The sequence below is a fragment of the Rattus rattus genome, chromosome 9 (assembly GCF_011064425.1).
Source record: "Rattus rattus isolate New Zealand chromosome 9, Rrattus_CSIRO_v1, whole genome shotgun sequence".
NCBI classification, from domain to species: domain Eukaryota; kingdom Metazoa; phylum Chordata; class Mammalia; order Rodentia; family Muridae; genus Rattus; species Rattus rattus.
This window is the reverse complement of record NC_046162.1, coordinates 69,212,957-69,228,310: the sequence shown is the minus strand read 5'-3', so window position 1 is coordinate 69,228,310 and position 15,354 is coordinate 69,212,957. Positions and strand designations below refer to the sequence as shown.

General features: G+C 47.0%; 2 protein-coding genes across 2 annotated transcripts; both read right to left on the bottom strand.

Moving 5' to 3' along the window:
- Nucleotides 1–1,260: 1,260 nt before the first annotated feature.
- On the bottom strand, nucleotides 1,261–5,720 carry LOC116910073 (CMRF-35-like molecule 4). Its single transcript, XM_032913888.1, has 4 exons — nucleotides 5,660–5,720; nucleotides 4,806–5,208; nucleotides 2,805–2,894; nucleotides 1,261–1,408 (listed from the first exon to the last, which is right to left on the bottom strand). The coding sequence occupies exons 1-4, from the start codon at nucleotides 5,718–5,720 to the stop codon at nucleotides 1,261–1,263; spliced, it is 702 nt and encodes a 233-aa protein (XP_032769779.1).
- Nucleotides 5,721–10,712: 4,992 nt separating this feature from the next.
- On the bottom strand, nucleotides 10,713–14,576 carry LOC116910353 (CMRF-35-like molecule 4). The gene is made up of 4 exons (XM_032914208.1): nucleotides 14,516–14,576; nucleotides 13,719–14,063; nucleotides 11,582–11,698; nucleotides 10,713–10,804 (listed from the first exon to the last, which is right to left on the bottom strand). The coding sequence occupies exons 1-4, from the start codon at nucleotides 14,574–14,576 to the stop codon at nucleotides 10,713–10,715; spliced, it is 615 nt and encodes a 204-aa protein (XP_032770099.1).
- Between the last annotated feature and the right edge of the window lie 778 nt (nucleotides 14,577–15,354).

Genomic DNA, 15,354 nt, shown 5'->3' with positions numbered 1-15,354 from the left:
AAGTGCTTGTTCTATGAATCAGGCTTTGGGTTTAATCCTGAACACTGGGGGAAAATCTAACATAGGTCCTGGTATGACAGTGATGGTGAATTTCTGGGTTCAAGGCCAATTGGGTCTATATAGTGAATTCTGAACCAGACATCCATAGTGAGATTCTATGTAAAACAACAAAAGTATAACTTTGTTTATATAACAATCAGAACCAGAGAAGCTAAAAAAATACACCTTTGGCAAGCGCATGAGCATGTATGTGGCAAAGCCTTAAGTCAAGCAGATATGTGTTAGATTCAGGATGTCACCAGGGTGGCTGGGAAGCGGGGATGTGACTTCAGACAGGGGGATCATCTGTATAGACCGCATTCTAATACAGTATATGGAGGACACAGTGCATTGAGTATTTCTCATGGAAGGTGTTTGTATTTATTGGACTTGCTGTCAAATTGTCCTCTAAATCTATGTTTCTACCCTTTAATGAGTGCCACCTTGGCCTTGGTTGGTGATTCTTCCTTCTGCTGTGGTGTAAGTGACCATCAAGTGCTCAGCCCTATATGACACCGCCATCCCACCCCAAGGCAGAGAGGGAGAGGAAAGAGTTCCACAGGCAGAGGTAGGGGAGGAGAGTGCCCTGAAATGCTGAGTTCTGAATGTGGCATTGTGTCCTGATCCCGAGGTCACTACAGCCATGGTCACATGCCCAAGACCAAGTTAGTTAGATGAGGTAGCATTGGGTCAGGAGGCACTAACTGTTCTCGGTGAGATACAAAATGAAAAAGAGAAATGGGAGAAGTGGGAGGGGACATGGAGGGGAGGAGGGAACACAGGCCTGAGGGAGTGGGAGGCTGGGGACGCAGGTGGACAGGATAGAGTCATGTTGTACACAAGTGTGAACTTACCAAAGAACAAGTAAAGGTGCTGTGTTATAATTCCATTTATTTAATTTTAATTAATTTATTTAATATGAGTGTGCTGTCTGCATGTGCACCTGCGCACCAGAAGAGGACATCAGTTCCTACTGCAGGTGGGTGTGAGCCACCATGTTGTTACTGGGATTTGAACTCAGAACCTCTGGAAGAGCAGCTGGTGCTCTTAACCTTGGAGCCATCTCTCCAGCCAGTATATGTAGGGCAAATTCTTTATGTGTTTGACAGGTGCAGAGAACCTTCTAAGAGTGTAAGAGCATTCTCAAGAACACAGGTTTACTGGTTGTCCTTGGCCACCAGAGTGATGCATCCAGGGACAGGGCCTCCATGTCAACAGACTTCATTGGCTCTCATGACAGGGCCAAATGCCTTGTCTCCCAGACCACGTCTGAGGCCTGTTCACCCACAGGACAGCACTGAGCATGCACAGGAACAGGGGCAACTCCAGAAACAGCAGGATGCAGAAGTAGGGGCTGCTCAGAAGAGACCTGGAAGGGACATAGTCACAATGAGCGCCCTTCCCAAAAGGCGAAACTACTGCCCTGTGCTATGTGCCTGTGTCCTCCCCAGGTCTGTGTACACAGAGATCTATGCAGGGACAAGGACAGGACTGCCTGAAAGGCCAGTGTGATTAATCCATAGCCCAAGAAGTAGCCGTGAACTGGGGCCTGGTCTGCTCTCTCCAGACCAAACCCATGGGCCTCTAACCTCAGGGCCTCTACCCATGCAGGCACCTCCTCCCCAACCCACACCAAATCTCTTCTAACTGGACTTCTCCCACTTTCTCCTGGGTGCCATTCATTCATTCATTCATTCATTCATTCATTCATTCATTCATTCATACTATGTAGTCCTAGTTGAGCCACGCTGGCCTTCCACTCACAGGCATCCACCTGTCTTCTCCTCCCAAGTACTGAGTGTCTTGTGCTTCCACACCTGCTGCTTATTTATTTTACATAGATAATTGTGTGTGTGTGTGTGTGTGTGTGTGTGTGTGTTCACATGTGAATGTATGGAGGTGCACATGCGTGTGCATCAATGTAGAGGTCAGAGGACAACCTCGGTCATTCCTCAAGAGCCACTACTCTGTGTTGGTCCTGAGACAGGTCTCACTATGTAGTCCAGGCTAGAATGGAATTCACTGTGTAGTCCAGGCTGGTCCTAAAGTCATAGAGCTTGACCTGCCTCTGCCTTCCAAGGCTGGGATTAAAGGTGGGAGCCCAGGCCCATCTGTCTTGTTTTCTGACAGGATCTCTCACTAGCCTGAAGCTCGCCAAGGAGGCTGTGTAGCCAGTGAGTCTCAGGCATCCTTCTGTCTCTACCTGGACAACTCTGGTCCTTCAGGTATGAGCCGCCATGGCTGACTTTCCCTGTAGGTGATATGGCTCAAACTCAGATGTACTCAGAGGGGCAGACCCATCTCCCCAGAGCCATTTCTACAGGCTCTGGGTGTGTTTGGCATGATTTCTCTAGGTTGTTGTGAGTGTGGGCAGAGTCCACAGCAGGTAGCCATGAGAGGCCAGCACATTTTGGAATTCTAGAGCCCAGGTTTTGCCAGAAAATTCACAACTGCCAGGAGAGAAACTAACAAGAGGTAAATTATGGTTAGCTCCATTTGGCCCTACAGGTGCTGGGGCTACTGGGAGATAAAAGGTTTAGCAAGTTTTTAAATATTTACGACCAACAAGTGGGTCTGTATCTGAGTGTCACTTCTGTGTCCTTATTTTCAGATGAGCAACTGGTACTCACAAGACCCTCCATGTTAGCCTGAGGTTGGGAATGCAGGAGAGGCCTACAAGAGGGAGATCCAAACCCTTCTCCTCTGCTCTCTCAGTATGACCCCTCCTCCCCAATCCAAAGGCCTCAGGGATATTGTTTCCTCACCGAGGCTGTGGGCTGGGAGCAGGAATTGTGTCAATTGTGGTCACGCTGGGCTGAGTGTCAACTGGTGAGGATGTGGTGGGCTCTGGAATTGTTGTACAGCACCAAGGGCTCAAACCTGTGATTGGAGCAAAGGATGGGAACATAAGACAATTCCCACGAACTCCACACTGGCTCCTACCCATAGGAAGCTCTGTCACTCTGCTTTACCCAGCTCCCTGGGGCATGTGGACAGCTGTCTGACAGCCTATCTGCCCCATGGCCACACCAATGCCTGGTCAGGGATTCCCTTCCCAGCCCATCTCAGGGTGCAGTGTCTGGTCTGCACTTGTAAACATGGAGACAGTCTTCTTATAGAGGAGAGCGTAAGTGTCAGTGACAAGATACTTGGTGAGTGCCATGTCCCATTCAACTTCAACCAAACCATTTGCCTCCATGTCTGCCATCCTTGTGGGGATAAACAGGGTAGTGGGACTCCTTGTCTGCCTGGCCCACTCATTCCCAGTGTAATTCAGAAAGGCCACTGGGCAGTCTTCTCTGAGGAATGAGCAGATGGAAAGTTCTAGAGAGCCAGGTGCTTGCAGGGCCCTGGGGAGAGTGGCTTCTACTGCAGAGAGATAGCAATTCAGTGGGATTTTCATTCCCAGGCTTCAGCATGAATCCACAGAGGAAATTGCAGGGAAACATAAGGGTGAAATCAAAATTGAGAACCATGGGCTGATGTATGCTTGCAATCTGAGCGCTGGAGAGGCAGAGACAGGAAGAGCAGGCATTCAAGTTGAGTTCTAAGAGCACAGTGGGTTTGTGGTTTACCTGGGCTACTCAAGTTCCTCTCTCAAATAGCTATGATGATGATGAAGATGGACAAGAAGAGGTAGAAAAAAAAGGAGAAAGAAGAAGAACAACAAGAACAGAGAGAAGAAGAAGAAGAAGAAGAAGAAGAAGGGGGGAGGAGGAGGAGAAGGAGGGGGAGGAGAGGAAGGAGGAAGGAGGAGGAGGAAGGAGAAAGAGAAGAAACAACAGGAACAAGAAGATGTGATGATTAAAACTGGGATTATCAAAGGCATTTGACCCCTTCCTTCAGCTCATGTCACCACCCCTGCCCTTAAAGGGATGCTTGAATTGGGTTCTAAGAACAAGGGAGGCCACATAATCTGAGAATGAACTCTAGACACGGAGAATATTGGGCACCAAAGTAGCTGAAAGCCTGTTTTCCGTCCTGCAAGGGGAACCTTGGAGGAATCCTCTGAGTTTCTTCCAGCAATAAATTCCTGGCGGGACTCAGGGGATCTTGGGGGATTGGGGGGTTCCTCAGGAGGCTGAGAAGTCTCTCAGAAGTCCCAGAATCAGTGTTGAAGCTGGTACACCAAGAACCTCCATGGAAAGGAAGTGTACACTCAGTCCCAGGACAGAGCCGCCTTTGAGAGAGGGGAGCTGATGTGCAGAGGTACTGTTCCCTTATGTAAATTGGGGACAGGATCATATGAGATGTGGGAGAGAGGATTCCTCTCTTAAAAGAACTGGAAGTCACAGAGAGCCATCGATTTAGAGACTGTCTCTAGAAATATTTACACCTGAAACTGTCCCACAGTGTACACAGAGAATCCGCAACAGGAGCTAATGAGATGGTTCACTGGGTAAAGGCCCTTGCTTGCCAAGCTTGATGAATGAGTTTGACCTACAAGGTGAAAATAGAGAACTAACACCCAGAAGTTCTCCTTTGACTCACACACACCATGGACCAGCTCCTATACACAGACAAATAGACAAATATATAAAAAAGCAAATAAATAAATAAAATAATAAAATGTCTTTTAAGAAGACAGGTTCCCCATTGTTTCTGTCTGTGCATGCACACACATATAATGGTATACACACTCACTGTCACTTGTACCAAACATGTTCTAATGGAAGCATGTGTGGACACACTCTCCCTATCCTGGATCACTCACTCTCCCAGTTCATCATGCTAAGGATCATGGCTTCCTTCTTCCATGAGGGAATGACAGCCCTGGACTCAGTCTACCCTGGCATGAAGGAGGCTTACCGGGGACCACAGACAATTCAACCTTGAAGAACTTATCAATCCCCAAGGAGTGATTGATCAATGGTATATCCATCGCACATATGTGGGTGCCTGCATCCTCCAGGGTGAGGCTCTGCAAGGTCACTGTGAAGGTGAGGTTGTCTGGATCATCCCTGATGGACACTCGGCCATTCCTAGCTTCTTCTGAGCCTCCGGTCATGACAATATCTTCCCAAAGTAGAACAAGTGACCCTCTGCACCAGTATTTCTTATTCATCTTGAATCCCTCCTCATACTGACAAGTCACGCTCAGGGACTCCCCTACAGTACCTGTCACACTGCTGGGGCCATGAAGAGGGACACAGCCCAGAGAGGACAAACCTACATTCTGCACCTCATACCTAGATGGGAAGAAAGGTCTCCCTTGAGTCAGGTCTTAGAAAACCCTCAGGTCTTGAGGAAACAATGAGAAAGGAGAGAAGCTTTGTCAGATCAGAAGTCAGCCCTGAGGTTATAGAGAGATTGTAAGATAAATAGAGATTATGTAGTTATAGAAGTCATGGTCACAGGTAACCCCTCAGTGGATCCTGATTCTGTCTCACATGTGGTAGACATGACCATATTGTGCACAGACACCTGGCAGCACTGGTGAAGAAGATGCTAACCGCTCCTGGGCCGCATCTCACTCAAATCCCAACCCCACCCTCCTGCCTTCTCTCTAGGCCAGTCTGCTTGTGCTGGCTGCTCCTTTCACCTCCCATGGCCCTGTAAGGTTTAAACATGGAGCTTCCATTTTCAACGATGAACCTGACAGACCTGCCCCCATGCTCACCTGGGACCTGAGAGAGGAGCAGAGCTGAAGGCAGCCACAACCATATTACTCTGGGTATCATTTCTTCTGGTCAGTTGTCACCTGCACCCATACCAGTGCAAAGAGGGACAAAGGAGCAGTCACCTTCTACACAGTAGAATGTCCTCTTACCATTTTCTCCTTTCTGTCCTCAGCTTCCTGGTTCCTTGCTCCCATGTGAGGCTACAGATGAAAGGTATAGGGAGGGCTCTAGTCCTCAGAGGTCTGTGGTTCCTACCACGCCCAGCAAGTAGAGACACCCATGGCTGTGGTTTGAGGATGTCCTCTGTCCCCGAGGGCTTCTGCCTACTGCCCAAGAGGCCTGGGGAACATTTCCTTTTTCAGTCAGGTGGTCCACCTTCTCACCCTCTCTGACAAACCACTTCACAGAGGAACCACCTCCTTTCAATATTCAGATTATAGGGTGCTCTTAGTTTATGAGGTCTTTAGCCCTATTTCCGGGTTCACACTGCTGGTCAAGTTCATGCTATGACCTGATCCCTCAGAGTTTACCTGGGTGTCTGATTCCCCACAAAGTGTACGGACCTGCAGGTCACAGCTTTCTCTCCTCCCATCATCTCTTCCTTCTGATTCTGTTTCGTTTCTTGTTTGTCTGTGGCAGCATCTCTAGCCCAGGCTGGACTCTATTTAGCTAACAAGGTCCTTGAACTCATCTTCCTGACCCCACATCCTGAGTCCAGAAATTTTAGATGTGTGTCAACACAACCCAATCATGGTGTGATCCTGATGGAACCTAGGGTTTTGTGCATGTCGGGCAAGCAATGTGCCGACTAAGACGCATCCTCGGCCCTGACCATTTGGGAAATTATCTCACACGGCCACCCAAGCTGGGCTGCAATGCACCATTTAGGTCAAGCTAACCTTGAACTCACAGAAATCTCCCTTCCCTTCAGTGCTGGAAGTAGATGGGAGCCACTATTCTGTTTTCTTGTGTCTCCTGGCCCCATGTCTAGACATGGACAGGATTTCAGGTAGGTGTTGTGTTGAAGAATGGAAGAATGGCCTCAGATACTACTTTCTGATGCCTCAGTTTCCCAGTTCTGGCCATCCACTTCTCTTTCTTGTTGGGGAAGAAGGGATGAGAGTGAGTACTGAACCCCGCTGACCCACCTGACTACAGAGGCACTTATGCCCCTCTGATCTACAGAAATATCTGCAGGCTGTGGTGACATTTGTGGGGGACATTTACATTTAGAGTGTCCTAGGTTGTGACTCTACTCTGTGTATTCACTGTTATTCCACTCACTTCTAATCCCTACCAAAACAGAATATAGATGGCCTCCCTACTAACACAGAATGCAGTTCTCCTAGTAACCCAGAATGCAGATGTCCTTCCTATTAACATAAAATGCAGATGTTCTTCCACTGTATTATTTTCTTGCCTCTCACTGGTTTATCTTCAGGGTTTCTGCCTGCACTCTGTCTGTGTCCACGCTCTCTTTATGCTCTACAGAATATCAGATCAACAAGAGCAAAGGAACTTTGTGTATTCACTGCAGGACTCTAAGGCAAGGTCACTGCTTGGTATTTTTCATCGTCACACAGTGCTTTTGCTGTGAGGAGACACCATGACCACAACAGCTAGTATCAGAGAAAGAATGTACCCAGGGCTGGCTTACAGTTTCAGAGGCTTAGTCCATTTCTATTATGGGGGGAAGCGTGGTGGAAAGCAAGTCATGTGTGTTCCCTGAGACACAGTGGAGTGCTACTTCATGATGTTTAGGCAGAGAGAGAAAGGTAGAGAGAGAGAGGACCAAGAGAGGAGTGATGAGAGAGGAGAGAGGAGAGAGTTGAGAGGAGAGGGTGAGGGAGAGAGAGAGAGAGAGAGAGAGAGAGAGAGAGAGAGAGAGAGAGAGAGAGAGAGAGCTCACAAATGACGCAGTGCCTGGTGTGAGCTCTAAGCCACCCACACTGATGCACTTCCTCCAACAAGCCCACAGCCCTAGTCCTTCAAACCTGTCAAACAGTTCCACTCCCTGGTAACAAAGCATTTGGATATAGGATTGGGGCTAGAGGAATGTGGAATTGGGGGGGCAGGGGTCATTCTGTTTTTTAAACAGTAATATAAAATTTATTCCAGCTATAATTCAGATTATTTTGACGTTACGGTGGTATCACATGGCACACTTCTTAGTCTATCGCAGAGATACTCTGCTGTGCTTGTCTCTGTCTGTTTTACAGATCCATGCAATCTCTGGCACGAGGGGTCCTCTGGGTTTGGATCACATAGCAGTGAACACATGGATAAAAGGACTTTGGAAATAGTAAAAGCAGAAGGCCCCTTTGATCTTAGAATATCAAGACAAATCCTGCTATTACTGTTACTATTTGAATGATAAGTTCTTGGTCTAAATGGTACCTTAGGTGGTTGGAAGGGGTAATCTGTAGGAAACCACCACAGTATCAATGAATTTTCACTGCATCCTAATAGCATAGGAGGGTAGGGGACTCAGAATTTGTCAGAAGCCATAACGAGACAAGCTAATAACTAGCAGGTGTTCATCCTGAGATGGCCAACCTCGGAAAATCTATATAATCTGTGACCAGTTCACCCTTATTAATCAAGGCTGCAAGGGATTCATTTTAGGAAAGATTCCTGCTATTAAAATCCTTTTCCTGTTATTGTTATTAAACACATACGACAATCACTAAGTAATAGCACACCCCCTTGGAGCAGATCTCTGCAGATCTACAAAGATGTACTGTCTCGTAGTGATGCTATATAGACAAGTAGATGACTTCTTAGTCCTAATGATGATCCTGCAAGAATTCCTAAAATTATATCAGTGATTATTAAGCTCTTTTACAGTTGGACTGCTATTAAGTCCTTTTCTGAAAGTCAAAACTGCAGTGAGAACGCTGCCAGTCTCCCAAGTGTTAATAGTTAATTGCTCCTAGATAGTAACCAGATTCTCCTACTCAGAGCACATTCCAAGAGGTTGTAAAACAATTAACCAAAGGTCATTAAAAGAAAACTAACGATTTATTATAGGTGCTAGGACAGAGGATAAAATATTGACTGGGTTTATCTATATAAAATTTCACTAATAACTTAGTTGTGGTTTTAAACCTTCAGTGAACCTGTGGAGCTGAGACAGGTAATGGGTGTTTAGCCAGATAATTACTCCTAATGGCTATGCATGCAAACATTCCCTGTTGTGAACTTCTATTTCAACTTATGATTTGATTTTTTGTAGGAACTTGTGATGAACTTTGTACATGTGATCATGTATTCTGAAAGATGTTTAAGTGCTGAGGTCAAGGAAAAGAGTGAAGGACTGAGCTGAAGAGCAAGGACTGAGCTGGAGGGGACTGAACTGAAGAGCAAGGACTGACTGAAGGAGAACTGAGCTGAACTGAGCTAAGGAGAACTGAGCTAAAAGGATCTGGGCTGAGGAGAAATGCAGAGTGGAATAACTTAGAGACTATAGGTAACATAAGAGAGCAATGTGAGAAATGCAGAGGGAAAGAGGAAAAATGAAGAAGCTGGAGAGAGCAGAAGGAGAAAGCAGGTTTCTCCTCAACATGGGACAGAACAGGTCATTTCTTAAGGTAGGCTTAGTCTTATTGAAAGGAACAAGCCTTTTTTCTTAAAACTTGTGTTTAATTAATTTAGCATAAAAAGAGTAGAAGCTATTTCTTCATCTTTCATTCAGAATAATGAAACTATGTAATTGTGAGAATGTATACATGTGTGTGTGTAAGAATGTAATTTTGAGAGTGCATGTAACCTGGGCCTAAGTGGTTTGAGAGAAAATGTATTAATATGTATTCACGAATCTGTATATGAACTTATATAAGTTTATGCATTTTTGCCTATATAAAAGTTTTTCCTTCTGCAAGGGCTATTCACTTCTCTTGGTTCAATAGAAGCTTCTTGCTCCAAACTTCCCCCTAGCCTGACAAGCAAGAGGCATAGAGACAAAAGAGAAAAGGCTCTAGAAATTAATCCTCTACTTTTTCTCTTGCTGTTTTAGAATGAGGTGCTAAATGCCAGAGACTGCAGTTTCTGGCCTCAGAGGAACACAGAAGGCCGGGCAGTTACAGTACCAGAGCATAGTGACCTAGACATAGATAAGTAAAACATCTACAGTAACGTAGTAACTTAGACTTAGATAAGGAAACTTATTATTATGCAACAAACCTAAATCTTTTGTAAGACAAAGTCTTACCCGCCTATATCATAAGAAAAAGCATTACGCTCTGCCAACGCTCTTCCCCCTCTGCAGCCTCACAAAGAACCAACAAGAAAGAAGACTAATGCCTGGGCTGCACCCAGCAAGAAACACCTTGCCTATGCCTGCAGGCATCTGGTAAATGGTTAGACTCTCAGAGGTTCTGGTCCTGGAAAATTCATCATGGTGCCCTGCAGGCTCAAAGCAGATGGTCATTGGGTTGAAGGCCGCCTTTGCACCAGCAGGTGAGATCTAACTGTAGGAAGCACAAGGCTTAACAAAAGGGCAAAATGGTTTGTTTAGGACTTGTAATTGTTTTCATATTTGAACCAGGTCAAAATGTCATGGGCCTGGGAAGTGTGTCAGGGCCAGAGGTATAAGAGGCATTGGTTAGAACTAACACCAAGTCCTCCTTGCTTCCCCAGAGGAGGCACCCTCAGTCCTAGGGTATCTCTGCCTGAGGAAGGGATGAGTAAGACATTGGGGGATTCTCAATACTGATCTGATCCAAGGGGTACAAGGGCACTTCTTCTCATGGCTGAACAGAGGCTAATGGAGATCAGCTAATGTGGGGTTCATACACAGACCTGTCCTACAGATGACCTCTGACCTCTAGCATTTCCTCAGAAGAGGAAGTGACTCATGCACAGCACATGACTCATAAATAACTCAGTCAAGAAATCAGTCCGTACCCTCTGGTCCAGACTTGAGGGACATGGGAATGGAGATTCACATTCCAGACAGTGTCACAGAACCTGCTCCAGGTGCCACATCAACATACCTAACACAGCACAATGCTACAGTCCCTTTGGATGAACACTTCAGTGAGGACAAGGGACTCAGAGGTATTGGTGATGGTCAGTAGCTGTGCTCCCATTGTACCTCATGCTCATGTTAGGTCGTTCTGCCAGGATCTGCCTGGTCAGATAAGCTTTGGAAAGACAAGGAACTGCATTAAAAGTTATATAGAGTCATAAAGAGATTTATAAATACAGCGTTGTAACAGAAAGTGCTACAGCATCTGGGATACTTCCTGTGACCAAGTATGCCATCTAGAGCCCCAAGACTCCTGCAGGGAGTTGACATCTCAGGGAGGTCCATGGGGGTGGGGAAAGGGCTTAGTACGTAAGGTGCTTGCACTGCAAAGTGATGACTTGAGTTCAGATCCGCAGAAGTCACAGAAAGCTGAATGCTGCCACAACCTTCTGTCATCTCTGCCCTCCTAGGTGAGACAGGATGCAAAGATGGGGGAATTGGGGAAGCTCCTGAGACATTTAGCCTGATGTCTGCAGTAGAGAAAAAGAGAGGCCCAGTTTCAAATGAGATGAGAGGTGAGGAGGGGCATGAGAGGCTTCCCTCTGTGTGTCAGTGCCATGAGCATGTCTCATGGCACATGTGCGCCCCCAGGAGGGTTCTCCCAGGAGGTTCTCCTTGCCCCCTTAAGCACAGAAGGATGAAACAAAACAGAACAACAGAAAGAACAAAAGAGAACAGAACAACAACAAAAATACCCCAACCCTTCATGGCAGAAGGTGAACACTCAGTCCCCGGCCTAGGAAATCCTTCACGGAAGGAAGCAGATGCTCTGCGTCCTCTTCTCTCAAAGAGGATGGCAAGAGGTCCCGGAAGGACTCAGGCCCCTTCAGAGAGGATGTGGCCTTTATCAGGACATGGAGGGATAAAGAGGTCAGGCTTAGATTCTTCCTACCCCTTGGTTGGAAATGTGTGATCCTGAAACTCTCTTCTGTGGTCACGCTGGGCTGAGTGTAAACACGTGAGGATATGGTGGGCTCCGGGAAATTTGTACTCCTCCAAAGGCTTGAACCTGTAATTGCAGCAAAGGATGGGGACATAAGACAATTCCCATGACCTCCACACTGTCTCCTACCCACAGGAAGCTCTGTCACTCTGCTTCACATAGCTCCCTGGGGCATGTGGACAGCTGTCTGACAGCCTATCAGTCTCATGGCCACACCAATGCCTGGTCAGGGATTTTCTTCCCAGCCCATCTCAGGGTGCACAGTGTCTGGCCTGCACTTGTAAACATGAAGCCAGTGTAAGTGTCAGTGACAAGATACTTGGTGAGTGCCGGGTCCCAACCAACCACAACCATACTGCTTGCCTCCTTGTCTGTCATCCTTCTGGGGACAAACAGGGTAGTGGGACTCCTTATCTGCCTGGCCCACTCATTCCCAGGGTCAGTCAGAAAGACCGCTGGGCAGTCTTCTCTGAGGAATGAGCAGATGGAAAGTTCTGGAAATGCAGATGCTTGCAGGGCCCTGGGGAGAGTGGCTTCTACTGCAGAGAGACAGTTATGTCAGTGGGATTTTCATTCCCAGACTTCAGTGTGGATCCACAGAGGAGGTTGCAGGGAAACATAAGGGGAAAATCAAAATCGAGAGCCAGGAGCTGGGTGTGGTGATGTATGCTTGCAATCTGAGCGCTGGAGTGGCAGAGACAGGAAGAGCAGGCATTCAAGATGAGTCCTGAGAACACAGTGAGTTTGTGGTTTACCTGGGCTACTGGAGATCCTCTCTCAAATAACTATGATGATGATGAAGATGGAGAAGGAGAAGAAGGAAAAAAAGGAGAAAGATGTTGAAGAAGAAGAACAAGAAGAACAAGAACAATAATATGAAGAATATAAAGAATATGAAGAAGAATACGAAGAATACAAAGGAGACAAAGAAGAAGAAGAAGAAGAAGAAGAAGAAGAAGAAGAAGAAGAAGAAGAAGAAGAAGAAGAAGAAGAAGAAGAAGAAGAAGAAGAAGGAGAAGAAGGAGAAGAAGGAGAAAGAACTTGGAATTTTCAGAGGGGATTGAACCCTTCCTTCAGCCCCTGTCACCGTCCCTGCCCTTAAAGTGATGCTCGAATTAGGTTCTAAGAACAAGGGAGGCCCCATCATCTGAGAATGAGCTATAGACATGAAGTATATTGGGGACCAAAGTAGCTGAAAGCCTGTTTTTCATCTTGCAAGGCGAACCTTAGAGGAATCCTCTGAGTTTCTTGCAGCAGTATATTGTTGTCGGGGAAAGGGGACACAGGGGAGCATAGAGGGGTTAAGGGGATTCTTCAGGGAGCTGAGATGCCCCATATACTCTGTAGGCCTCTCTGTCTGTCTCTGGTTGTCTCCCAGAAGTCCCAGAACCAGTGATGAAGCTGGTACCCCAAGAAACTCCATGGAAGGGAACTATCCACTCAGTCCCAGAACAGAGGTGTCTTTGAGAGAGGGGAGCTGATGTGCAGAGGTTCTGTTTCCATATGGAGATTGGGGACAGGATCATATGAGTTCTGGGAGAGAGGAATTGTGTCTTATCAGGACAGGAAGTCACAAAGAGCCATAGATTCAGAGCCTGTCTCTAGAAATTTTCACACCTGAAACTGTCCAACAGTGCACAGAGAGAATCCCCAAGAGAGGCTGATGAGAGGACTCAGTGGGTCCTTGTTTGCTAAATCTGATGCCTTGAGTTTGACCCATAAGGTGGAAAGCAAAAACTAACACCCAGAAGTTCCCCATTAACTCACACAGAGCAGGGGCCAGCTTGTATACACAACAAATAAAGAGATAAATATACAAACAAGGAAACAAATAAATAAAATAAAAAATGGTATCCAAGAAGACAGGTTCCCCAATGTGCCTGTGTGCATTTAAACACGTGTACTGGTATACACACACACCGTCACATGTACCAACACATGTTCTAACAGAAGCATGTGTGGACACACACTCCCTGTCCTGGATCACTCACTCTCCCAGTTCATCACGCTAATGATCATGGCTTCCTTCTTCCATGAGGGAATGATAGGCCTGGACTCAGGTTGCCTTGCCATGAAGGAGGCTTACCAGGGAGCAAAGACAACTCAACCTTGAAGGACTTATCAATCCCCAAGGAGTGATCGATCAATGGTATATCCACAACACACATGTAGGTGTCTGCATCTTCCAGGGTGAGGCTCTGCAAGGTCACTGTGAAGGTGAGGTTGTCTCGATCGTCCCTGATGGACACTCGACCATTCCTAGCTTCTTCTGAGCCTCCGGTCTTGACAATTTCTTCACATAGTAGAAAGGGTGAAACTCTACACCAGAGTTTCTTGTTCATCTTGAATCTCTCCTCATACTGACAAGTCATGCTCAGGGAATCTCCCACAGTAACTGTCACACTGCAGGGGCCATGCAAAGGGACAGAGCCTAGAAAACACAAACCTCCATTCTATACCTCATAGCTGTATGAGAAGAAAGGCCTCTCTTGAGTCCAGTCTTAGAAAACCCTCAGGTCTTGAGGCAAGAGTGAGAAAGGAGAGAGGCTTTGTCAGAGCAGGAGTCAGCACTGAGGTTATAGAGACATTGTAAAATAAATAGAGATCTTGTTTATGGCAGTGACGGTCACAGGTGACCCTCTCAGGGGGTCCTGATTCTGTCTCACATGTGGTAGACATGACCATATTGTGCACAGAATCCTGGCAGCCCTGTTGAAGCAGATGCTGACCACTGCCACCCAACCCCTAAACCCACCCACCTGCCTTTTCTCTAGACCAGTCTGCTTGGGCTGGCTGTTCCTTTCACCTCCTTTGGCCCTGTCAGGCTTACAGCAGGAGCTTCCATTTTTGACAATGGACCTGACACACTAGTCCCGTCCTCACCTGGCACCCAAGAAAGGAGCAGAGCTGAAGGCAGCCACAATCCTATTCCTCTGGGGATCATTCTTCAGCTCAGTTGTAACCTGCATCCATGCCAGAGCCCAGAGGGACAAAGGAGCAGTCTCCTTCTAGACAGTAGTATGTCCTTCTGCCTAGTTCTCCTTTCTGTCTTTAGCTTCCTGGTTCCTTGCTCCCATGTGAGGCACCAGATGAAAAGGTGCAGGGAGGGCTCTATCGATGTTCCAGGCCTCAGAGGCTCTGGTTCCTACCACACCCAGCAAGTAGGGACACATGTGGCTGTGGATTGAGGATGCTATCTGTCTCCGATGCCTTTTCCTTCCCATCCCAGAGGCCTGGGGAACATTTTCTTTTTAGGTCAGGTGGCCCACCCTCTCTGACAAGACACTTCCTGACTGGGTTTGAAAGCTGCCCTTTTTCACTCTAGCTCTGTGATCACAGAGGAACCACCTCCTCTCAAAATTCAGATTATAGGTTGCTCTTAGTCTATGGGGTCTTTAGCACTATTTCTGGGTTCACACTGCTACTCAAGCTCATGCTATGACCCGACCCCTCCGAGATTATCTGGGCATGTGAGTCCTCACACAGTGTACAGACCTGTAAGCCACAGCTATCTCCTCTCCCATCATCCCCTCCATCTTATTCTGTTTGGTTTGCAGTTAGTCTGTGGCAGCATCTCTAGCCCAGGCTGGCCTCTGTGTAGCTAAGCTGTCCTTGAACTCATCTTCCCGTCCTCACATCCTGAGTCCAGAGATTTTAGGTGTCTGTCACCACAGCCCAGTCATGGTGTGCTTGAGATGGAGCCCAGGGATTCGCTCAGGCCA